This window comes from Melanostigma gelatinosum (assembly GCF_949748355.1).
Source record: "Melanostigma gelatinosum genome assembly, chromosome: 5".
In the NCBI taxonomy this organism is placed as follows: Eukaryota; Metazoa; Chordata; class Actinopteri; order Perciformes; family Zoarcidae; genus Melanostigma; species Melanostigma gelatinosum.
This window is the reverse complement of record NC_136638.1, coordinates 5830865-5856232: the sequence shown is the minus strand read 5'-3', so window position 1 is coordinate 5856232 and position 25368 is coordinate 5830865. Positions and strand designations below refer to the sequence as shown.

Here is a 25368-nt window from a genome sequence, read left to right as displayed (position 1 = left end):
TCATTTACACCGTGCGTCCGGTTCACTTTTACTAGAAAAAAGATCAGAATTAAATGAATTGAGAGGCGTGGGAGACAGAGAGAGATGGATGTTTCCTATCATTTAAGCTCTCCTCCCAGGAAATGAAGTGATATTTAATTTAGAAAGCTCACGGAGTAATGGCGGAGGATGAAGGTGTGTGTGCATGTGACAAGGGTGGCATGTAAAGGTACAGTTAAATGACCGAGTGTGACCTCGCCGCTGACAGGAAGTGCGTGCGTGTAGGTGTGTGTAGGTGTGTGTGTGTGTGTGCGTGGGAAAGAGAGCCTTTGTCACTGTCTAGACCCTGCTCAATCATTTTCAGTGTTCATTCGCTCTCGCTCCTCTGTCCCTGTTAACGTCTATGTGTGTAAGTGAAAAATGTATTAATGATTGAATATGCCCCAGATGGCGACAGTGCGTTGACTGATGGTGGAAGGAACAAGCTCATTATGAAAGGTCTTATCACCTCTCACCAGACACACACACAGACCACACTTCTTGGTCAATGTCACGACACGCGTTTGTCATCGTCTTCAACGTTTTGGCCCCGACTCACCTTTCTGTTTTAAAGCTGCACGAGGACCATTGAAGGTCAAGGTTGCCCTGAAGTGCCAAACATCTGTACAAAGTCTCTAAAGCAAGGCAGCTGTGTTGCTGGGGTCCCAGTGAAGTGCAGTCCAAGTCGAAGTTGATGCAGTTTGGACGCGCTCAATATTAATACAATTGAAATAAACCAGCGATAGCGCAGCGGTGGGGGCGGAGCTTCAGGGCCCTGCTGACTGGAGCACGTTGTCCACAGCAGGCCTTTACAGGCCGCAGCTCTTTCACTGCTGCATGCTGGGTACTAGCGCTACAACTGCACTTCTCTTCACTTCCCTGGAGTCAACCAGCGACCAACAGTTCTCCAGAACGATGGCGGAACGCTCCGAACTGCCACTTCACCAACCAGCAGTGCACATTCACAAACACACACGCTATGGTATAACATAGACAGATTTTAAAAAGCATTATATGTGAAGTAGCAACAAATAGAAGTTACTTATCCATAAAATCAAAAAAAAAGAAGTGGCATGTAAAAGATATTATTGCACGTTTGAAGCGTTTGCACATTTTCTTATTGAACAGCCTGACAGGGTGGGACCCACAAGCACAAGTCTTCATTTAAAGGTAGAATAAAAGCTGCTGCACCTGAGATCACATTACAAATCCAATGACGGGTCAAAGAGCCAGGAAGCCGGTCTCTACACTGTGATGAACACCAGTAACAGAACGATACTTTTCAACCTTGTTTTCACTTGCAATTAAGTTTGGCTGAAGTGGGCTAATAAATAATAATAATAATAATAATAATAATAATAATAATGCATTTTGAGTACAGAGTGCCACAGAGCCAACATAGTAAAAAAACATCGTTAAAACAAGCTATAATAGAAGAACTAGTAGGCATAAAAAAAATTGTGTGTGTGTGTGTGTGTGTGTGTGTAGGTGTGTGTGTGTGTTGAATTTCTGCCTTTAAAGAAAGTACGTAAAAGTTTAGGTTTTTTTCTTGCCACTTTAATGTCTCGACAAGTTATTCCACCTGCTCGACATGAGGCTCAGTGAATGAGAGAGAGAGAGAGAGAGAGAGAGAGAGAGAGAGAGAGAGAGAGAGAGAGAGAGAGAGAGAGAGAGAGAGAGAGAGAGAGAGAGAGAGAGAGAGAGAGAGAGAGGTCCATAGCCTACAGATCGGAGGAAGATAATTAGCTGAGTCTCCACGGGTAGTTGAGGCCCCCCCCCCTCCCCACTGGAAATAGTGAGCGTTCCCATCCATGCTGTCGGTGGGACCAGCAGCATTTAGGTAAGCGTCCCTGAACTGATTTAAATCAACTAATTACAATGGCTAACTACACTCTCTGCTGAGGTGGTGGCGGCTTGAAGACAGAGCGGCAGCGCTTCCTGCTGTGCCTCTTCAGGCTGTAGTTGGCCCACACTGTATGAATCATATCTACTTCTTGCCTATTCATCTGGGCTGGAGTCCCTCTTTCATTGCCGTTTCTTTGTGCTGCTCTCACAGTGTGCCGGTGTCACTTCACATGTGCCCGTGGGAGTGTTTGAGCCGGTGAAATGGAGAGAGGTCTCTGGGGTCACACAGCCAAATGGATTCTTTTCATCGTGATCGTCGGAAGAGCGTTTTACCTTCTATTGAGACTCATCGGCGCGCCCGGATTGCACTTTCATGCATTAAGTGCATTCCCGTCTGATGAAATTAGCTTTTAAATGAGAGAATCCATTTGGAGATTCTGCTGCGGAAGCTTTTCATTGTTACATTTAATATATTCATGTTTTGATGAAACTAAAAGACGAGCTACATTTGTTTCTTCAGAAGAGAGAGAGCGGTCTAGACCTGCTCTGTACGAAAAGTGTCACTTCTCTTATGATATGATGCTGTATGACATGAATTGAAGTTGAGAGTTCTTCTGCGACTTAAAGCAGTCACACTCTTCTTTTATCCGTTTTCAAAAGCCACCGAGGAAAACTTGCAGGTTTAGATTCATCATTTAAAGCAACTTATCAATAAGTCTTAGAGCTGCACAGCTTTGAGTTTCTCACCTTTATGAGATGAGTCCAGCACACTTCTTTGATTGCAGTTTGAAGGAATATTTCCGAAATGATCAAGAGGTAGAAGAAGTATTTTAAAAGACAGGCATTGACATCCTTCCCTTGCTAGATTTGCACTTTATTATATACATTTTCTTGGCTTTAACAAACCAAATACATGAGCAGGTGGTATTCTGTCTGCAGGACCTTGTAATATATTACATTCTGGTGTTGCAGCCTCTTGGAACATTTCAAAGTGCCAGTTCTGTGCGCTTTAGCCTTTTCAATTTGCTCGCCTGCTACCTGTCACATCCGAGCTCATCAAGTGTTGTTCTCCTTCCTCTGCAGAAGCTGCTCCCCTCCCTGCAGAGCCCTTCATTTTTAATTCATGTCTTCAATCACTCAGCTCTATGCGCAGAGTTAAGGGAGAGCGCTTGTTTCCGCCGTCAGGGTGTCCCTCCAGAGTGGCATTGCTCCGGAGCAGATGGCCTCTGTGATAACGATCTACAATGCAAAGGCCTGTGTGTGTGTGTGTGTGTGTGTGTGTGTGTGTGTGTGTGTGTGTGTGTGTGTGTGTGTGTGTGTGTGTGTGTGTAGGTGTGTGTGTGTGTGTGTGTGTGTGTGTGTGTGTGGGGGTGTGTGTGTGTGTGAGAGAGAGAGAGCGCTTGCACCAGGCCCATTGATCGCACACACACACACGCACACACACACACTTACTTCACGCCAATTCTACAGATTTTCAAATAGTTTGCTCCTCTGAGAGAGACTGACGTAAAACCCGTGGATCTTAGTAACGAGGGGTTGCCCGTCTCACCGGGTTGATTGTGCTCACAAGGCCAGAGAAAGAGAATCTGTGATGAAACCAGCTGGCAATTCAAACACAAGTCTTTTATGCGTGTTCACTACCAGTTGTTCACCTTTGTCCGATAAAATGAAACCTATTGTTGAAAAACATTGCTGCATTTAAAAAAAATTGGAAATTTGTTCAGACCGCTTTTGCCTGAAGGACACGGTAACCTGAATTTGTCCCGTTACGTATTTGCTGAATACAACAATACAAGGTGTACTAAAGAGTTCAGACATCCCCAACCCGGACGGACCTTTAATCTAAAGCAGACCTGGGCATTGTACAGCCGACATTGTACAGCCGAGCTGTTGCCGACCGGCCTGCGGGAGGTCATTGGGAAATTAGGAATAAAGCGTAAATAAGTCTACATCATGCACAGAATAGAGCTGCATTGCTTTTATTTTGAAGGCGACTTTTGTTGTTTTTTTTCTTCTCAATTTACGTATGTTAATGAACGTATGTGAGCAGCAGCGTCACTGCAATGTGTTGCCACTGAGCTTACGGGAGATGTGAGTTTGCTGTTAGCCCTCAAAAATGTCAGCCTGTGTTAAAAAAAGAGACTGACAGTGTAGAATTTTCAACAAAATATGGACTTTGAGTATTTCTTTACTGAAGTCAAAGGTAAAGGTGTGTGCTTAGTTTGTGGAGAACAAGTCGCAGTGTATATATATATATATATATATATATATATATATATATATATATATATATATATATATATATATATATATATATATATATGTGTATACATATAGTTATTCAGTGTGTACACCATTTTGGCCAAAAAGCTTGGAAATGTGCTGGTCGCAGTAAAGTGTCTATGGAATCCAACGGACTTACACATTTGGCTCAAAGAGCCGCAGAACTCCAACTCCAGATATCATATTTTACACACATTACTGGGTACATTCCATACTTCAAAAACACAAATATTGACAATTTGTATAATTTATGATTATTATAATTTTTTTTTTTTTTTGTGTGGCTCATGGTGGGGCCATGCCCCATGGCCCTCTATTGACCAGCCGCCACTGCCAATAATACATATAAAGTGTCTAAGAGTCGGCAAACCGACAATAATTTCCGTTGAAAGGCAGTAGGTAGCTAGCACCATGTGCTACAGGTAATAGACCAAGTAAGGCTGTAGCAGCAAAACCCTGATTGCATTGAATTATACAAGAAAAATGCAAATGAATTCAACTTTTCATTTTTTAAAGAAAGGATTATGTCTTTTTTCAAAAGTAACAAAGTGTCCCTTTAAAGGTACAATCTGGGCTACACTAGTAGTTTATGTAGCAATACTTTGAGTCATGTACCTGCAAAATGCAGGAAAGAAGACTGCAAGTCAGCAAACATTTAGGAAAATATTGCAAATTCTTTTCAGAACTTTCTGCTTCGGCAAATCATTTTTTGGGGACAGAAATAATCCGACACGTGTGCTAGACCTGAAACATGCAAAGAAAGAAACATGTCTTAGTTCGTGAACCTAAACCATCACTGACCCTGTTTTTCATTATCAGGCTCATAATCACAACTCTCACTAAATACGTTCAGAGCTACAGCACCTGTACTTTCCCAGCTTAGTGCACAGCTTTCTTTCTATGACAGCCCTTATGAGTTTATACAAAATGTGTCTCAAACCAGCTCTAAATAAAACAAAGTGAAGAGTGTATGAGGTCAGATGAGATAGGACGTGTTTGCTCATTTCACTGGACAGAAAGCAGCAAAGGGACACAATGAAGTGATCCATGAAGAGGTCATTCCATTCGCAGTACACACGATTATAATCCACACTGCTGGAATGATGAACATCATGAAGAATAAAAGGATATCATTTGAATTATTATTTTGAATGTTAACAAATGTCCTCTTCTGTTCTTTTGTTCCCGATGTTGTGCCTCTTACTGTCGTGAGATTTCGAAATGTGAAAAAGGTCACATATGGTCGGACACACAAACGGGGTTAATTCCATCTGAGGAGATAAAGAGCGCAACAGGACCATGTTTGTTTTAATCTACTTGGAGCACCCGGTGAGCTGAAAACGATCAGATCAGGACGATTCAGATAGCAGCGACGCGCTCCTAAATCACAGAGAGGTCACTCAAATGACTTCCTCAACTTCCTTGCACTCATATAAGTTCATATCTGATGACTCGTATGCACACACACCTTTAAGTTCGAGATGCTAGATTAATATCCCCTGTAATTTGTTTTCCTGGTCAGTTTGCACGGTTAGGATATAGATCACATGCAGGAGTTGACTTTGTCCTTTGCTCTGACTCATTGTTGTCTCGTTGCACGCAGGCTTCTTGCCTCACGTCACGCTGTGGCTGTGCATAACATGTCTGCTTCATCAGCTGCAGCAGAACCACAGCAGCAGAACCACAAAGACACATTAAAGGGAGCTGATTTGGTTCCTGCGTTTACTTCCTGTGAATCGTCACTTTCTTGGACTGTTTTTGTTGAAGTCGGCCGATGCCGTTAACCTGATGGCACTTTCTCTGTCACATGTAGACATAGACATGGAAATGTCCACATCAACAAGCATTTATAACTTTCAAGAATGATACACTAAACCCGGCTTCAAGCCATGAAGAAAGTATCGCATTATGTTCTGCCGTGTAATTAAACATTTCCACTGTATATAGCAGATATACAGGGTATCAACCAAAGGCCTGCCGTGATAGTAAGAGAATAAGTGAGAGAGCAGAGGAAAGTAAAGATATAGGGTGTGAATAGAGGACAGAGCAGGAGAGGTGAAGGGTTGTCTCATTCATCTCAAGGGAGAGCAGCGGTCCCTTCAGAATGCAAATGAAACTATCAGTCTTATCAGAGGTCCGGAGAGAGGGATGGAATGATAGCGGTGTTGACACGGTTACTGGGATACAAGGTGGAACAAGAACCAAAAACATGACGCTTGATTCTTGGTTCCACTGAAAATCAGAGTAATGAAAGAGTTCTAAGTGTGGAAGCACACTGTGCTCACTTCTGATACCAACATACAAGCAAACAGAGCAACATCAGTATTCATTTGAATGGGTTTGTATCCACCTGATGAATGTGAGTCCTTTAAGCTCTCTTTCGGTCTCCACCCACTCCTGAGGGAAACATCTGGCTTTGAATTCTCCACCATGTTTGCCAGCTATGTGCTAACTCTGCCTCCCTGCTGCTTGGTGCTCGGCGGGTAGACTCACAGTGACTTTGTTGCTGGAAACTGATGGTCAAATCAGTCTCACCGCTGTCCGGTCCAACAGTCCTGAGCTTTGTTCCCATGGTTGTCAGTGTTGGACAAATACAGGAAATGCTATTACGAGTGGACCAATATTTCATCAGAGTCAGGAGATACTCACCCATCATTATGGGTGAAGGACAATGGCTGCTCCTTTAAAGGTTAGGCTCCTCATATCACCTGATATTAGAATTCATCCTGAAAGGTAACGTGAATGTCTGTACTACATTTAATGGTAAACGTGTGTGCTCGATACATAAAGGCAGGAAATTGCCAAGGATTCATCCTCTGGAAACCACGAATGACATTTCTTTGGCAAACTATCATGTCGATGTAGAGTTATTTCAACCTGGACCAAAGTTGTGAAGCCGCTGGCCGACAGACAGGGGCCCTGAAGCTGCACTGCTAGCATGGACATCGTGTATTATGGGCTGTTTTGAGTCAGCCTTATCCCATTAGTTTTGCTCTTTCACAGTGTGGGCTCATCAGTTCATTGAACATACAACAAAACACCAATCATCTTCACTACTGCGTCCATTTCATGTGTCTTGTTTCGTCACCAATATTCGATCATCAGATGATCGTAGGGAATTGGTTGACACCAGATATTAACTTCTTCATCTAAGACAGAACAAATTGCACGAGGTGTAATAACACAGCCTTCAGAGAAGAATGGGGATACTGAGACACTTCAGGGGATTATTAGAAACTCAGAGGCGGTGAGGAGAAAAGGTGTTGGACAGCAGAGAGCATTGGTGTCCAGAATCCAGTGAGGTGAGATTGAGATTGGTGCTTCAGGTGGAAGCGGAGAGTGTCTGTCTGCTGGTCATCAGAGTTCAGTCAACCTGTTTGTCTGCAAGAGACAAAAAGGAATCATGAGGTGAGACGAGCTGCGCGCTGACCTGCCTCTGTGGCTGAGGATCTCGTGGGTGTGAAAGTCAATGCGACTCTTTATATTTGGCTGTGTGACACTGCAGGGTACAGTGACCGATTGATGGCAAAGGTCCCAGTGTTTCCGTATGAAATCTTGTGCTGTGGAGATTTACAGACACATTGCAAGCGTTTTTCCGGGAAAACCCCAAATGTCCTCCCTTTTAGTATGTCTCTCTCTTGTCTTTACTCTAGCGCTGTCTGTCCTCATCCTCCCGCTTCAGATGACAAAAATGCTCTTGCATTCAGTAAAGCTGTTGGGATTTTGATTGAAAAAAGACTTCCTTCTTGACATACAGCAGATTGCTACAGTGAAGAAAGTACCCACAGAGTGCTCTAACTAGGGCTGGGCAATATGTCGCTTGTATATCGATACTGTGACATGAGAGTAAATATGTTCTTATTTTGGATACCATAATATAGTCTTGTCTCGTCCTGGTTTTAAATGCTGCATCACAGTAAAGTGATTTGATTTTCAGAATCGACCAGATCTCTCTCATGTACCTTTACCCTTACTGATGATTAGTTATCAAAATCATTATGAAGAAAATGTGTCGTGAAAGTACCAATGGTCAACCCTACAATTTCGTCACAATATCGATATTGAGGTATTTGGTCAGAAATATTTGAGTTTCCCCAGACCTGTTCTCAATGATCTATATAGAATACATATTGATAGTAGGATGGATGTGATGAATGTGTGTGTGCGCTGAGATATGAAGGGGGTCTTCTTCTTTACCTTTGTGTATGTTTAGATTGGAGATTGATACGTGGGAATGATCAGCCTGTTACATGTATCTCTTTCCATCTCTCTCACAGCTCTACAGACCACCCAGCCTCCCAAGGTCCTTTTCCCCCCCGAGAGACAAGACACGGTGATAGAAACCACGCCTGGTAAGGACCAACAGCTCTTCTCTATCTCTTCATTCTTAGGTTGGAATGGTCGTCCTTAAGGTCCTCGTCCTTTAAAACGCTGTTGCAATCTTTGGTGGAACGTGTTCATCTCTGTGGTGTTTCCTCATGTGTGTGTGTGCACTATTGGGACGCTACCACGGACAATTTCTGCCCTTTCACGACAGCGCAAGTGCCACTGGAGTGTGACTTTCAGGTATAAATTAACACTAAAGCTGGACTGCTGCTTGATGCAGGGGGGTTAATGGGAGTCCTCTCGTGGAGGCTATAAAGAGACACCAAAAGCCTTCAATGCACAAATTGAATTCCACCTTAACCCTGTGCATGGGAGAAGTGCTTCTTCTTCGCCGTGCCAAAGCTGCACAGCTTTGATGATTGTGATTTTCTGTCCATAGTGATTCTGTGAGTGCCGCTCTTTGCTTTTGTCTCTTCAGCACTGATGCTAGCACTTCTTCCTCAGTGTTTGGCAACTGACTGATGTCAAATGCATTATGGTAGACACCAAGCGCTCAGAACAGCATATGTTAAAACGTTGTATGAACTACAGCAGCGTGCTCTTAAGTTCACTCAATTAACCATGTTTATTCACAACTATAATGGATTGATATAAAGAGCATGGACATGTGAAGAGAGCTGGGTACCATGCTCCATGGTGGGAGCCCCATTCATTCTAAACATCCAAAAAAGCCTTTTTTGGCCCCCAGATTAAGCACATTAGCACCAGACCAGAGTATTGGTTGGGTTGGGGAAGGATCATGGCTACGGCCTAGTATGTTAAAGTAAGGCGTGATTAAATGCAAGTATGTGACGGAACACACACTCTATATAAAGGTCACGCTACTTACTGCATCGCCACTGAACATTGGCATTGGACATAAATCATGAGGTGTGCAATCGTCCAATAAGGACGTCGTTCTACTGGGCGCACGGCCGGCAGTAGAGCCTTCTGACTGTGTCGGCTGACCTCCTTTGCAGTGGTCTCTCATGAGGGAGGTCTTGGTGAAGATGTACTTTACTGGACCCTGCAGAGACGTAGTCTGTAGGGAACTCAGGTTCATGCACAGAGCAGCAGGCCCGCAGCTGGTGGGGATGTGGTGACCTGGGTCACACAGTTGAAAGTGAGCGCTCTGCTGGCCTCCTGCTCTCCGGCTGTCTTCGCTCTACCCGTCCCTGTCCTGCTGCGTTTTTTGTTCTTTCATCTCCTCTACTCAGCGATTAACAGTGACTCATGAGCAGACATGCACTCGATCCAATTTACTTTGTGCCTAAACAAACACTTGCGTAGCCCGCACAGGACTCGCTACTGCTCCGCCTTATCTGCGGATGAGAACTACCCGATAGTCAAAACCATGACTTTTTCAAATGTAGTCATTTAGTCATTTTCAGAAGTAAAGGAAGTGTGGATTGGCAGCTTACATCAAGCTCAAAAACATCATTTTAGCACTCTGATAAAGTGATGGAATTCAAAATATGAAGGGACCTCACTGGGATTTGCTTATGCTACACAGTGTGTGTGTGTGTGTGTGTGTGTGTGTGTGTGTGTGTGTGTGTTGTGTGCCTGGTTGGCTGGCTTCCTCGCCAGCTGTGTGTGTGTGTGTCCATGTTGGCGTGTTCACAAGTGCATGTGTGTGTGTCCCGCTGTTCAGCGCTCTCTCTGACAATGTTAGCACTGTCGGCAGAAATGGGTTTGGATGCGTGCACGATGCGTGTGTGTTTGTGCGTTGTGTGTTTCCATTAACTCCAGATTGATGTAGTAACAAATAGGCCCCAAGGCCTCTGTACACTGATTGCAGCGGGGACACCTTTTAATGGGCTCCGCAACCCCCCCCCCCCCCCCCCCCTCCACATCAACCAACCACACACACAATCATCCACAGCAATAGCAGCTGTACACCAAGTACACACTCTCACTCACACAGTCACAGTGTGACCCTGCGGTACATTTTTTAACGATCATCTTGTTTTAACCCGGGGGAGATTTACACCAGCAGCCACAGCTATGTTGTTCTCTTCTTCTTCTTCTTCTTCTTCTTCTTCTTCTTCTTCTTCTTCTTCTTCTTCTTCTTCTTCTTCTTCTTCTTCTTCTTCTTCCACCTGTTCATTTTTAGCTGTTGGTCCCTTTTGTTTCATTGGTCTTTTCCTCATTCTTTCCTCTGCTTGTTCCAATATTTTACAATGCTGTGGGCTATAAACACAATTCATTCATCTCATTGTTATTTCAATGATGTGGGCTACAGGCAACAGACTTACAAAAACAGCTTTAATTAAAGATTGATTCATGATATGAGTATTAACACTTCCTGTTAAATGGAATACTGAGGAGAGAACAACGTGCTTCAGGATGTATTTGCACGTCCCCTGTAACGTTCTGCCTTTACAACTGTGTGCTGTCAGAAGTGTGTCAGTGTGTAACGCCAACACAACACTATCAGCTCCAACAGCAGCTGAGAAAGTCTAACGGCGGGCGACAATAAATACGGTACATGATCTAAATGTGATTGATTTCAGTCTCACTGTGTCATATCTGTTTCTTATTATTACTTCAATGCTGTGTTCAATGACAAATACATTTGGAGCAGAAGTGACAAATAAAATGTGAAGGCATTTTGTTTTAGTGTGAGCCAGAAGAACAGAAGCGACAAAGATGACCGATGAACGTGGACTAGAGAGTGAGAATGAACGTGAATGTTGAGACCAGAGTGATGCAAACGCACAGAAAACCGACTGCCAATTGTCACCTGTCTCATGTCATCCATACATTTAAAGAAAAATGATTTGGACATTGATTACAACAGCAACGATCGAGGCTTCAGAGTAGACCGATTGCAAACGCTACCTTTAGACCAGGACTGGGAGTATCATCTCCTCATCAACTAGATTTCTATTACATTATTTAGTCATTTATGAAAACCAAACATCACACTCCTTAAAGCCACCGTTGACATTTACCATTTCATGATATGAGACTAAATAATCAACAAGGTCATTGGAGACATTTTAGATTGATTGATTTTGAGTGAAAATATTCATTAGTTGCAGCCTTAGTCCATACAAGCAATTCACACACTCACACACACTCACACACGCACACACTCACACACACACACTCACCCACACACACACGCACACACTCACACACACACTCACACACTCACAGCAGTATCATGTGCCAGGATGCGGCTGGCTGTGAAAGGCAGGGCAAGATAAAGAGGCAGGCTTTCTGTCTCCTCCTCTTCCTCCCCTCTCGTCTCTCTTCCTCTGTCCGTCTCTGTCTTCTTCCTCACCCGTCGCATTTATCTCCCTACGTCTGTCTCCCTCTGTCCCTGCGAGGTGTCTGCCTCTATCTCACTTCCCTTCCGTCCGCCTGTCCTCCCTTCACCGCTCGCTATCTCTCAAAGCAGGCCTTTGTCTTCCTCTCTCGGCTCAGTCGGTCCCTTCATTCATGTGTCTTAAAGTGGTGATGCGTCGCGTCATTATTCCCTTTCAAACTGTCACGGGGAGATAACGTGAGGTGGTGAGGGGTGCAGTGTGGAATGAAAGCCGCTGAGGTCTTTATATTGCAGATTTCCATCCTGGTTGTGTCTGCAGTTGTTAGTCATCCTCAGACGTGTAATTCAGAGCAGAATGATGCAGCACAATGGCTTCAAAGTGTCAAATTATCTCCAAAAATACAAATAATATCAATCATTTATTGAGTTATTTCCCGCTTGCCTATAGTTAAGATGATAAAAAAAACCTTGTCTACAAGATAAAGCCTGAATACATGGTGCTTCAAAGCAAATGAACTTAAGTGAGAAGGTCAAAGATGGATCGAGGGGAAAGAGAAGCAGAAGTTGGGGGGAAAGAAGATGGAGAAAGAAAGAAAGAAAGAAAGAAAGAAGGAGGTTGGGGGGAGAGGAAAAACTGAAGAATGGCGAAAAATATAAATTTAGAGAGAGCTCCCCTTAAGTAGAAGAAGGAGAGAGAGAGGAAATGAGATGTGAAAGAAAATGGAGGAGGAATTAGCAAGGAATGGATGAAAGTAAGAAACAATGAAGGGGTGGAAGAGATGGAGGAAGAAGAAAGGTGGGGTGGGAGAAGATAAGAAGAAACCAGGAAGAAATAAGTCAGGGCAAATTAGGAAAGGGAGCTAGGAGGTAAGGAAGGACACACACACACACACACACACAGACCTTTGTAATGTTGGAGTATCTGAGGTGCCTCTTTATCACTGTCAATACACACACTGTTTCTGTCTCCATCACGCTCTCAGTTCACACACAACACGTCACAAAGCACACGGTGTTTGCTGTCAGACTCATGTGCAAACTCACACACAGAAACCTTTCCTGGTGCCGTCAGACGAATGGGCTGTTGAGAGAGAAAAGAGAGTGAGAGGACAGAGGGACAGTGAGAGCTGAGAGCGTTGAAGGGACCGAGAAAATAATCACAGGTGAGAGGATGATCGATCCGCAACGAAAGCACCATCAAAAATGGAATCTGTTCTTTCTTTGGCCCTCGCTGTCATTTGTCGGCTGGCGGCCTCCTACATATGGTAAACAGCAACCTTGATTGAGAAGGAGGGACTGATGGAGAGATTGGAAGGTGTCTGATGGAGGTGAGGCCGTCACCTTAAAGTTTGGATGTTTTTAAGTGGTTGTATGAGGTGCTTATCCAGAGTGTTTTACCGACAGAGGTGGTGTTTGGACGAGGACGGACATCCGCAAAACGTATTTTAGCCACCGAAAGGAAAGGCCCACCAAAAAATGCTATGTCTTTTTAAGTGTACTCTATATTTAGAATATTCGTCATTTATTCATCTCGCCAGAATTGGTGGATTTGTTTATCTACGTTGGGGCAGCATGACAAGCTGCAAACACATCAAAGACATTCGGCTCGTTCCAGATGAACTGCGCCTCGCCTGGAAAGTAGACGAGAGCAGGGAAGAGCAGCAGGGAACAGCAGCAGCAGGGAACAGCAGCAGCAGGTAACAGTAGCAAGGAACAGCAGCAGCAGGGAACAGCAGCAGCAGGGAACAGCAGCAGCAGGGAACAGCAGCAGCAGGTAACAGCAGCAGCAGGTAACAGCAGCAGGGAACAGCAGCAGCAGGGAACAGCAGCAGCAGGGAACAGCAGCAGGGAACAGCGGCAGGGAACAGCAGCAGCAGGGAACAGCAGCAGGGAACAACAGCAGGGAACAGCAGCAGCAGGGAACAGCAGCAGCAGGGAACAGCAGCAGGGAACAGCAGCAGCAGGGAACAGCAGCAGCAGGGAACAGCAGCAGGGAACAGCAGCAGCAGGGAACAGCAGCAGCAGGGAACAGCAGCAGCAGGGAACAGCAGCAGGGAACAGCAGCAGCAGGGAACAGCAGCAGCAGGGAACAGCAGCAGCAGGGAACAGCAGCAGGGAACAGCAGCAGGGAACAGCAGCAGCAGGGAACAGCAGCAGCAGGGAACAGCAGCAGCAGGGAACAGCAGCAGGGAACAGCAGCAGGGGGCTGCGGTCAAGTCGGGCAGTTTTCAGCTGCCTTCAAAGAATAAACAGGAAGTCAGAGAAACAGTTACTTCCTGTTCGATCTGATCTGTAGGCTACTTGTAGTTTACAGACCTTGTTCGGAGTTATTTTTGTGTGTTTGTAAATGTATGTTTGTGTGGAAACTTGCGTGATGTCTGTCTGTGAAACACTTTGCTCTCGTGAGGTTGACCACATGTTCATGACGTCAGAGCAAGTCGGGATCAAGAACCAATCTAACCGCATGCACTGTGCGGTGATTGCCGGTGACTGTCTCATCTCCAACGAGCCTATTATCAGCTTTTAAAGTTGTGGGGGAAGTGTTGGAAAACAGCTGACTTTTTCCCAACCAGGAGCAGCATCAGCGTTGATTATGAGGCGTGATTCTGATCACGTGATGAATGGAAAGGCCGATATTTCATCTAATTCAAGCTCTTTGTATCTTACTCTTTAACTGCTAAATACTCCACCGTGTATATCGGCAGGACACAGCTAACAACAGCTTCCTGCTGCTGCTGGAAACAAGGTTGGTGAGAACATTCAGAGACATGATTTGACAGAAAACAAGACAAATGTGAGCAATGAAGACAAAACATTGAGCTGAAGGACGAGGGGGGAAAGCGTCTGGTGATAATTCACCATGAGTAACTACTTTGAGATTGCACAAAGTTACTTGAGCCATTGTTAATATGAACATTTTGTTACTGCAGCTTTAAAACATTCAAACTGTAAACCAAGAATAAGTATCTTCAAGAGACTGGCTGTGTGTTGACGTGGAGAGCTGTGTTCTTTTGCTTTGGAAACAGATGAATAAATATACTACATTGTGGATCTTCACAATACAATACAGCACCACAGAAGTAGTGAGTCGAGCTTTGTTGTGGATAAACGGTGTTTTTGTCACATGTAGAGGAGAGGTGGATCACACCGCAGGAATGGGTAGAAAAGCTTCTCCATGTTGATGCGTTGACTTGCTGTGACTCTGTGGAGTCGTATGTCCTCTGTGTGGGAGAGAACGTGCTTTTCAGAGCCTCCTCCAAAGCTTCAGCGGTTTCCGACACAGCGGCTCCTAATGGAGGACAGGTCTTCGACTTTAGGATGGCACAGCGGCTGGTGTGAGTCCTCCAGCCAGAGGATGTGGCTTCACACACACGTGTTAGACAGCTGCCAGTCCAAGCGCTGCTGCTCTGTATCCGACTCTGTCAAAAGCATGCTGGGATGTGAATGTGCAGTGGATTATGTGTTCCATAATTTGATGGGCGGACAGATGGATTTTGGTCCAACCATCATAATTATAATCATATATCTTTTCCCGCGATGGCCGCCTCATGTTGCGCACCAAAGTCTATTTCCTTGAAGCAACAATCCTTAAGACTTTATTGGAGGTGTATTTAGAGACACCTGCGGTTTCTGGTGGTAAATCGACCTCCTCGTGAAGTCACCATGACTTATGGAAACGTCAAAAACAACAAGGGTCATCAATGGGGAAATGATGCTGGACAGATGTTTCATTCAGAGCCTCAACATAGAATAGATCAGTCGTGTCTTGGTTATCTCATAATTAACCAGTGAATCTAATGTGAGAAACCACAGACAGACATACAAGGCTTTCCAAATGGACGAGCTTTTCAGAATATGTGTCGGGTTTTTTTTGTACCAAAAATCCGCTGTCCTAACAAAAACACGAGTCCCCGCTGTTTGGTACACTGTGATCCCTGCGTCTCCATCACTGTCTAATTATTTCCCCTGCTGGCTCTCCTCTCTTTCTCTCTCTTCTTCAAACTCTCACTCTCTCTGTGGGAGAAGGATCCTGTGGAGCCAGAATTGGATTTTTATTAAGTAGAAATTCCCTTTGAAAATCTACCTAACCACGAACCCTTTCTCGCTCAGTGTGTGTGTGTGTGTGTGTGTGTGTGTGTGTGTGTGTGTGTGTGTGTGTGTGTGTGTGTGTGTGTGTGTGTGTGTGTGTGTGGGGCACTGAAATGATTAATGACTGCAGTTGGATCTCTGCCATGCAACGTGTGCGTAAGGCTCGACTAGTTCCTCGTCTACAGAATATAATATGACTTATTCATATATTCGCGATGTTTTGTTCGATTTAATGCACGTGAGTTTATTGTAAAACTTTTTTACAAGATTGCTCAATCGCAAAGAGTGAAAGAATTCCCAATATCATGTGAACATTGTCTCAGTTATCTCAGCCACAATCTCCACAGAGCGAAATAAATTCAGACTGAACTTAAAACAACGTCCATAATGAGGTCTGAGTGCTTCTAAACCCAGTAATGTGTTCCTTCATTCGTTTAAGGTCTTTCAAGCTCTAAGTCCTTAAAGCGAAGTGGTTTCTGCTTTTGTTTGCCTGCTGTAGAGAAAACCGCTGTGACCCACCCTTTCATCAAATATATGTATGAAGAATATTCTGATGTACTTGTGTAAAGTGAAGTCATTTTATAATCCTCCACTTCTCCGGAGAGTTTCTGAAAGTCCGTAGCTTTCCCTGGTTGTGGGTGAATTCAGACTTCCTGCTGCTGATCATCCCGAGGCCCTGCCTGACTGGGACTCACTGATTCATTCATTTAGAGAAGCGTAATGGGTTTTAATGCATGAACAGAACTTTCTGTCTTTTTAATCCTTGTCAAATGTGAATGAGTTGAACAATTCTTTCTTCTTGGGCGTTATTTGTCCAGCTGGCCTAAAGTCCATTTGACAACAACACAACTGTGTGTAAAACGAGTGCATGTTAAAAAATAGAATAGAATAATAGACAGAGAATAAGATAAGCAGATGAAAGCTCTTTGTACACCTTGATCACGCACACAGTCTCCGTGTAGCTTCTGTCTGTCTCTCCGTCTGTGCGTTCACTCATTACATGTGGACGTCTGTGCAATCTTCGGCACATGTGGGCGTTTGGTCTCTGAGGGCAGCACTTCTTTTTTTGAGCGCTCTTAACACTTTCACACATTGAACTGCTGTGGGAGCGTGGAGCAAGAAGGGAGATGCCAAAGAGGGATCTTAAGTGGTAGAGTTTGTTTCTGTTACCTTTAGATGAGTGATGGAGGTCAAGAGGTCTCTGACACTCACTCCGCTGTTACAATAGACAGCACTGCTCAGCTTAGCTGGCTTGAAGAAAGGGTTCAGTGGCCTCAAGCCAGGGATGTGCAGCAGGTTTGTGCACAACTCTGAAGGCCAATAATGTTTCTGGAGTTGCTTCAAAACAGGTTTCCGCAAAGGTACTTTTTAGGGAAAATTCTTGAATTTTCAAAACTGGGTTTAATTCGAATGGTCTTTCAGAGTAAGGGCATTGATTCAGAGAAAGGAAGACTTTGGCAAAATAAGTATAACAGGAAAGCAGTGAAAGCCTCCACACGCCTTCCAATTTACATAGAATGTGAACAAAAGAAAACACAACCCTTGGATTAGATTTTGTTGCGAGTTCCATAAATCCAGTCTACATCTGAGGCAATTTGCCAGCTAACAAAACGAGCTGCCAATTCCTCTGCATTAATAAAAACCACTGTAGCGCAGTGACTGCAGGAAAACCAGCAGTTTCTTCAGGTAACGTTTCAGTTTCTTGTCTCGTGCATTATCCCAAAGACAGGGGTGGGACCACAGGTGGGTTGCAGGACATTCTGTTTGGGTTGCCAAACTTTCATTTTACATTTATATCCGCAGTGCAGCTTTGGGCCACTTGAGGCAGCCTTGGTGTCCGTATTGTTATGATAATTGTAGCCTACTTATAACATTGAATCTAGTATGCCAGGTACATTCTGTTTGTTTTGCTGATGAGATGACACCTGCATAAATGTGATGTATCAAAGGTATATCTCTTCGAAATGGCTGGTTGACCTATTTTAAGATAATATACGGTGATGGGACAATGGCAGTGAAATGGTCAGGAGAGTTCAGATACATACAAAGTTGCTCTCCTCATGATTTATAAGGTCTATTGTGAAGTGGTTATGGTTTTTCATTTTTAGGAAGTCGGTCCCCAGAAAAAAATTTGGGAAACTGGTCTAGCAGGATGTTGCTGTTACTCCCATTCCCTTATAATAGTTTACTGGTTAACTAGCTGTTGCACAGCTGTGTACAAAGCCACTCCCTCATTAACCCATTCACTACTCCCTCTACAATGGACACGAAGTAATTTACTTCATATTGAGCAGTTAATTGAAATTCTTGACATTTACAAATCATTCAAATGTTTGCGTCATCACTGAGAGCTGTAGAGTCTCAGACCACTGACATCTCTGTGGAATGCAGAGCATTGCATGGTGGGTTGTTAGCAGAAGGTATGGACTCGTTCCATGGTGGATGTTTTGACACAACAACATACGGGATACATTTTCACACTTCGGACACTCTAATAAAATGGCAAACAGTAAATACCGTGCACAGTAAATAGGGACTGATTTTGGGTCAGTGAGTTCTGTTGAAGTTATTTGGAAGACAGTCATCTATAAAACAACTTCCTCGTGCTCTGACTGAGCTATTACCAACTAAATGTCACACATGGAAACCAGCCAGTGTTTTCCGATGAACAGGCAGCTCGTTTAGTTCGCTAGCAAGTTGTCTGGAAGTAGATCTATACGCTTCAATAGCCATTCCACTTGGCTACCTTCTGTGTTTATATTCAGTCAGATAGTCATCCAGATAGTTTAGACCTTGCCTAGAATTTCTGGTAACATAACATGTAAAAGCAACCAGCATAACTTTGTAACAACCCTCTCCAGTCTACAGCACCTGCAGCTGTCCTGCTGGGAATGCTACATTGAATCACTGAGATCACGCACAGAATCTAAATTGTCCAAAATGTAATTTGCAATCCTTCTTTTAGTCTACTTTGTTAACCATTGGCCCCGAGCCGGAGAAGTAGAACACTATTGGATGGTTTGGGACCCTCGGGTAACAGCTGTCAGTCAGCCATCACCTGCCACCCAGTTCTGTCATGAAACCCCCCAACACACACCCACTGAGACCAAAACGATTAGCACTCGGAACCTCATGTGGGCTCACTTGCTTTTTTCTTTTCTCCATCCTCATTTTAACTGTGGATTCTTGCTTCTTTATTCAGCTCACAGTCAACCACCCTCAAGGCCACAACCATCTGCTCATTCCTATCATTTTTATTCATCTTCGTCTGTCTAAACTCCAGTGGCGGCTGGTGATTATTTACCTGTGCAGGACTGCGGGTACCAAGGGCCTCTGCCTCGACACACCGATGTAATGTTTGGACATTAAGCAGCCCATAAACTCAAAGTTGCCATGAATTAGAAACTCTGACTCCAATAGAATCTGTTATCACGTTATTAGGTACACCTTGACAATCTAATGCAAAGTAATGTAAGAATCCTGCAGTTAATGTTATCTATGTAAAGCCAGGTGTGTGTTATATGAGATTCAACCCCATGGTCATTGTTTTGTGGCTGTTTGGTCATGTCGTATTAAACTGCGTTAGGGATTGCTAATATTTTAGCCAACCTTGTTTGTACACAAATAGGGAACACAATAATTGAAACACCTCAGAACAGTGACTGCCTGCCTCACTATTTCAACTTCATTTTATTTTATAGCCAATTATCACAAACCATGAATTTGGCTAAGAGGGCTTTACAATCTGCACAGCACACGGTACCCTCTGTCCTTGGACCTTCATGTCTGAAAACTGGAAAAACTAGCCAAATGAGGTAGCCCTGACTATAATAGTTATAGAAGAGGAAAGTCTTAAGCCTACTCTTAAGCGCCACACATCGTTTTAGTGTCTTGTTTTTTTTCTCTCAGACAGCAAACGTATCTGTATGGATTCAGTCTCAATGATGTCATCGACCTCATCTCCAGCAGCAGCAGGGAGCAGTTTTTAGCCGAAAGGCTCTGATAACCTCTGTGTAAGGAGCATTAATGACAAACGAAGTCAGCAACTAGCTTGTAAACGTATTGGAGCATCTGGAAGCTAAAGAGCCAGAGATGGTAGGGACCCAAATGGAAAGTGAATATTGATCTTACTTGTAGAGTGTAGAGAAGAAGTGGACGTCGTCGTCGTGGCTCACCCATTGGTTTGTGGACTGCCGTTTTGAAGCCTTGAGTTTGGCATTTTGTTCGTTGCCATATTGTTTGTTTCATGGTTTAAAAAGGAAAATAAGAATCAATGAAAACGTTGATGGCTGCGAGTACACATTGTGAATTCAAAACAATGCACCTGCTCCTTTCCCTGTTTGGTGCCATACAGCAAGATACCGACTTCCTGTCAAGTCTGACGCTGTCGCAGCTCTCCTGAGGCTAATCACAGATCGTCCTGTGAGTTCATGGTAATCAAGTCACGATGTTAAAATGAACATGCCAATGATTTACATTTGCTATAAAGACACTCGGAGCTATACTTTGGAAAACTGGGAGAAAACTCCGGCGTGGCGAACGGTATCAGCTGTGAATGTGTCGGTGACATCGGATTTAAAACAAGCCCCTCGTGACTGGTCATTTAATTAACCTTGTCAAGCATATCTGCAGTAATCTCCAATCTAATTTCATCTGTTAATTTAAAACAGTTCTTATCGAGGCCAGCCCCCCAGCCAATCAAATGTCAGCTATAGAAGCATAAAGGACTTGGTTAATTAGAGCTGTCAGGAAATGGCCAAATATGGACGACGAGGAAGGCTGGATTTTCTTTTATTACTTTCCTGGGAGAGTTATTAATTCTGTGGGAATCAGGGTGTGTGTGTGTGTGTGTGTGTGTGTGTGTGTGTGTGTGTGTGTGTGTGTGTGTGTGTGTGTGTGTGTGTGTGTGTGCGTATGTGTGTGTGTGTGTGTGTGTGGGTGTGTCTCCGTGGTGATGAATTAAGACGAGGAGGGGGGCGAAGGCTCAAAAGATAGATAAAGTCAGATAGTCAGCGAAAATATTTGGTTTATTCAGAATAATAAAAATACTTCTCTTCCGAACTTTGTGGCAGCTTCATTTCCTGTCAGACGGGAAATTGAGCCTTGGCATTTCCGGAAGTGATTATCCATCTCATATTTATTAAATACTACTCCAGTGGAATTGTAATGTCAAATTACATTGAAGATCTGCACAGGACTCTCTGGAGGATTTCATATCACTGTAAACATGTAACATGTATCAAAGTTTATTATGAAACCATTCTAAATCAGCTGAAACTTTTAAACTTGTTTCCTTCTTTTAATATCGTCATGATGTTCAATAACTTCAGTTGCAACAGCAATTTCAAGCGGTATATATTGGCTTTGTATTGGACAGCTGCCGTGTGTGTGTGTGTGTGTGCGTGTGTGTGTGTGTGTGTGTGTGTGCATCAGTACTTCAGTGTGATTTCATCATGTGAACTCTTTTCTAAACCATGTAGGAAAGAAAAATCATCACCTGGTTTCTTGCTGTCACTTTTTCTTCCATTTCGAAATGTTATTGCAAATATGGATCGTCTGAAAAGATAAAAGACAAATACAGCAGCTTTGTACACAAGATGTCTGGAACATGTACAGTACACAAAAAGAAAACTTATATCCGCTCACAAACACTGTGAGAGACATTCCATCTGTTTAGCCTGATTTACTGACTTCTGGGCATTAAATCCCAACAAAAATTTGAATAAATATTGCCAAATCTTATTGGTTAGAGTCAACATTTTATGATCATTACAAACAATACTCATTTAAGATATAATTCATCGTTCATTTTAGTTTTTGTAGTGTTTGTAATGTCTCTTTATGTCCCCTGCGAGCCTCAGCAACTGAGGAGCTACAGTGGGCAGTTGCTCAGTTTAGCTTAGCATAAAGAACTAGCCTGGCTCACCAACGCCTCTTTAGATGCAGCAGTAACTCTCCTGAAAGCACAATTTGTCACTTTATGTTTTCGTTTGTGTACGGATAAAAAAACAAACAGAGAAAGGGAGATACAATGTGTTGATTAGAGAGCCATTGATTGGGGTTTTTGGATACAGACAAGCTGGCTGTTTCTCCCTGTTTCCATTCTCCCTGAGCTGGAATACAAGAGCTTCACATTCAAATTAACGTCTGTTACAATCAAGCCCTTGCCAAACAAGTTCACACAATACCGATGGAGCCTATCACCGTCAGGTAAAGGTATCGCCGTGTAATGGAGTTGTGGTGCCTGGTGTCTGTGGAGACTTCCTCGCGCTGACAAACACCCCATGCGATGTGTTTTACATCAACAAGCCGGAGCTTAAAGGGGCAGGAAGGGAAGGAGACACCACAGCGATGGAGCAGCAGACAAGAGTACTAAGAAGGGGTCCACGACATGGTAGAGTGGATGCTTCAGATCAAGAAATAAAGTTGGCGTTAGGAAGAAAAAAAAGGACAAACAATCCAGTGGCGTTGACAGTGTTATTACTCCCACTGCCAGAAGGGGGCGACAAACGTTCAGCACTCCAGCTTTAACTTATGACTCCTGGCTCTAGTTAAAAGCACAGACACGGGATTGGTATCGATCTTCTCGTGTAACTTTCAGCAAGTAAGCAAATATGACAAATTGTGATACAATTCTTTTGAGAAAAAGCTGAAACCATATTCAGATTATCTGTCAGGCAGCACACAACAACGTTGTTACCCAGTGCTTCGTTGGGCTTTCATGGGGAAATCGTTGTTCTACACAGACCTTGATACATTCAGCATGTCAGGCGTGCACCTCAAACAGAACCTCACCATTTTCTAAACAATGGTAATGACGTCACAGCACAACACACAGTATGAACGACAGAGTGATTTACAGGACGGCACAAAAGCATCACCACTTTCAACAAAGACAGAAAACAAATCATTTCAAAAACTCAAGGATTCTGAAACCTGAAAGCTGTCGTTGGCACAAAGGACGTGACTTTGGAGCAGTGTGACGGCGGCGTACACGGCTTCCCCAAAAATAGCAGGGATTCAAAATGAAAAAGGAATCATTTGTTGGAGGCAGGATGTGTGTAAATAGACCAGATGACAGAGTGAACAGCCTCCCAGGTTACAGCTGAGCTGCCCACTTACAGACACGTGGATGTGTGTGTGTGTGTGTGTGTGGCCTGAGAGTGTCGACGTGCACGTCTGTATCTGCGTATTTGGCCTCAGTGTGTGTGTGTGTCTGTGTACGCATGCATGTGTGTGTGGCACCATCTGTGTTGCCATGTGCAGCTGTGCTCCCTTGGAGCCCAAGACCCAAAAATCAGCTGTTACCAAGACAACCCCCATACACCCCATACCTGGTCCACACACACACACACACACACACACACTGTGTGTGCTTTTAAATGAGCAGATGGACAGAGACGTATTAGATATACGTGTGTGTGTGTGTGTGTGTGTGTGTGTGTGTGTGTGTGTGTGTGTGTGTGTGTGTGTGTGTGTGTGTGTGTGTGTGTGTGTGTGTGTGTGTGTGTGTGAGAGAGAGCGAGAGGGAGACAGTAACAGGGAGAGACAGATGGACACAGTCTGTTTCAGGTTTAGAGGTGTGTGTGTGTGTGTGTGTGTGTGTGTGTGTGTGTGTGTGTGTGTGTGTGTGTGTGTGTGAGAGTGATGTGAAGATGATCTCAGTCTCCACTGAAATATAGATTTGCTAGTTTTCTACTGCTTTTAGTCTTTCATTCACTCGCACACCTCCTGTGGCAGGCTGTCCCATCGGGCCCCCGGTACGCATATAGCATGCTGATTGGCAGTTGGACCACTTCCAAGACTTGGTTGGACATAAAACTCTTCGGGTTGTTAGAAAAAATAAAACAGAATCACATCTGTGCAGGTAAAAACTGTAAGAATGGAAGTGAACTAAACTTCTCAAATGAGAAACACGGGTTTACCAAACTGTAGAGTCGACTCTACTGCCCATGTGTCCAAATGGAGAGGGAGGCCATGCACGCACGCTTCTCCACAAGTCTACTCTCATAATCATTCATTATACCAATCCATTACCAGTCATCTTTTATTTTATTTCAATGTAAAATCTGTAAAGCTGTCTCCGTGGAACAGATGAGATCATTCTTCCATGTGTGAGGTAACAAGAGGCTGTTCTGTAACCATCAACTTCTAACCATGGGTGGAAAAGTCAGCAACACAATATTTAGGCTTTAGGAAATGACATTGCTCCCCTTGTTCGGGCATCGTGTCAACTAGAGGGCCTACAGAATCACTTCATCTCTTAGTCCTGTAGGACTATCCACCTATCCACCTCACACAATCGTTTCCTAAACCTAACGAAGTGTTACACAATCTTCCCTAAACTAGATAGCTTTGTGACCTAAACCTAAGTATTAAACATACTTTCCAAAACCTAACAAAGTAGTTTTGTTACCTAAACCTAATTTAGTACTACACGCTCATTCCCTAATCACAGATGACAGAATTATGAAAATGTATCACAGTCAAAGTCTATTAACTTCGGCCCTTTCTTGTCATATGGACTTGTCAAGTCAACGGCCATAGGATTCTGTGTGTGTGTGTGTGTGTGTGTGTGTGTGTGTGTGTGTGTGTGTGTGTGTGTGTGTGTGTGTGTGTGTGTGTGTGTGTGTGTGTAAAACAGTTTTCAGTGATTCATTTCCCTCATTAAGGGTTGTCTTACTTCTCTCCAACAATCCTTCACCTGACTGTTCTATTCATTCTGCCACAACAGTGTTTAACAATGATGTATTCCTTGAGTAATTTGATTATTTCACCTTGTACCCCCTGTGTGACACTTTGCAACATATCAGGACATGGGTTTACTTGTGCCATATAGAGACAAAGGCTAGAAGAGATGACAACGAGAATGATAAGGGCAAGGGAGAGAAGGGAGGAAAGACTGAGGAGGCGTAGAGGGGGAATGACAGCAAAGAGCAAAAAGGGAAAGAAATAAAAGGAGGAGAGGAGACAGGGAGGAGACAGGGAGAGACACGGAGAGACAGGGAGAGACAGGGAGAGACAGGGAGAGACACGGAGAGACAGGGAGAGACACGGAGAGACAGGGAGACACGGAGAGACAGGGAGACACGGAGAGACACGGAGAGACAGGGAGAGACACGGAGAGACACGGAGAGACAGGGAGACACGGAGAGACAGGGAGAGACACGGAGAGACAGGGAGACACGGAGAGACAGGGAGAGACAGGGAGACACGGAGAGACAGGGAGAGACAGGGAGAGACACGGAGAGACAGGGAGAGACACGGAGAGACACGGAGAGACACGGAGAGACAGGGAGAGACACGGAGAGACACGGAGAGACACGGAGAGACACGGAGAGACACGGAGAGACACGGAGAGATAGGGAGAGACAGGGAGAGACACGGAGAGACAGGGAGAGACACGGAGAGACACGGAGAGACAGGGAGAGACACGGAGAGACACGGAGAGACACGGAGAGATAGGGAGAGACAGGGAGAGACACGGAGAGACA

The 25368-nt window shown here is 44.1% G+C and overlaps 1 protein-coding gene across 1 annotated transcript in view; it reads left to right on the top strand.

Moving 5' to 3' along the window:
- The window catches only part of il1rapl2 (interleukin 1 receptor accessory protein-like 2), a gene marked incomplete at both ends in the record, with an annotated part of 337128 nt that overhangs the window by 275172 nt on the left and 36588 nt on the right, over positions 1-25368 (top strand). The window contains 1 exon segment of the mRNA XM_079268538.1: positions 8424-8498. Coding sequence (XP_079124664.1) covers positions 8424-8498 — 75 coding nt within the window.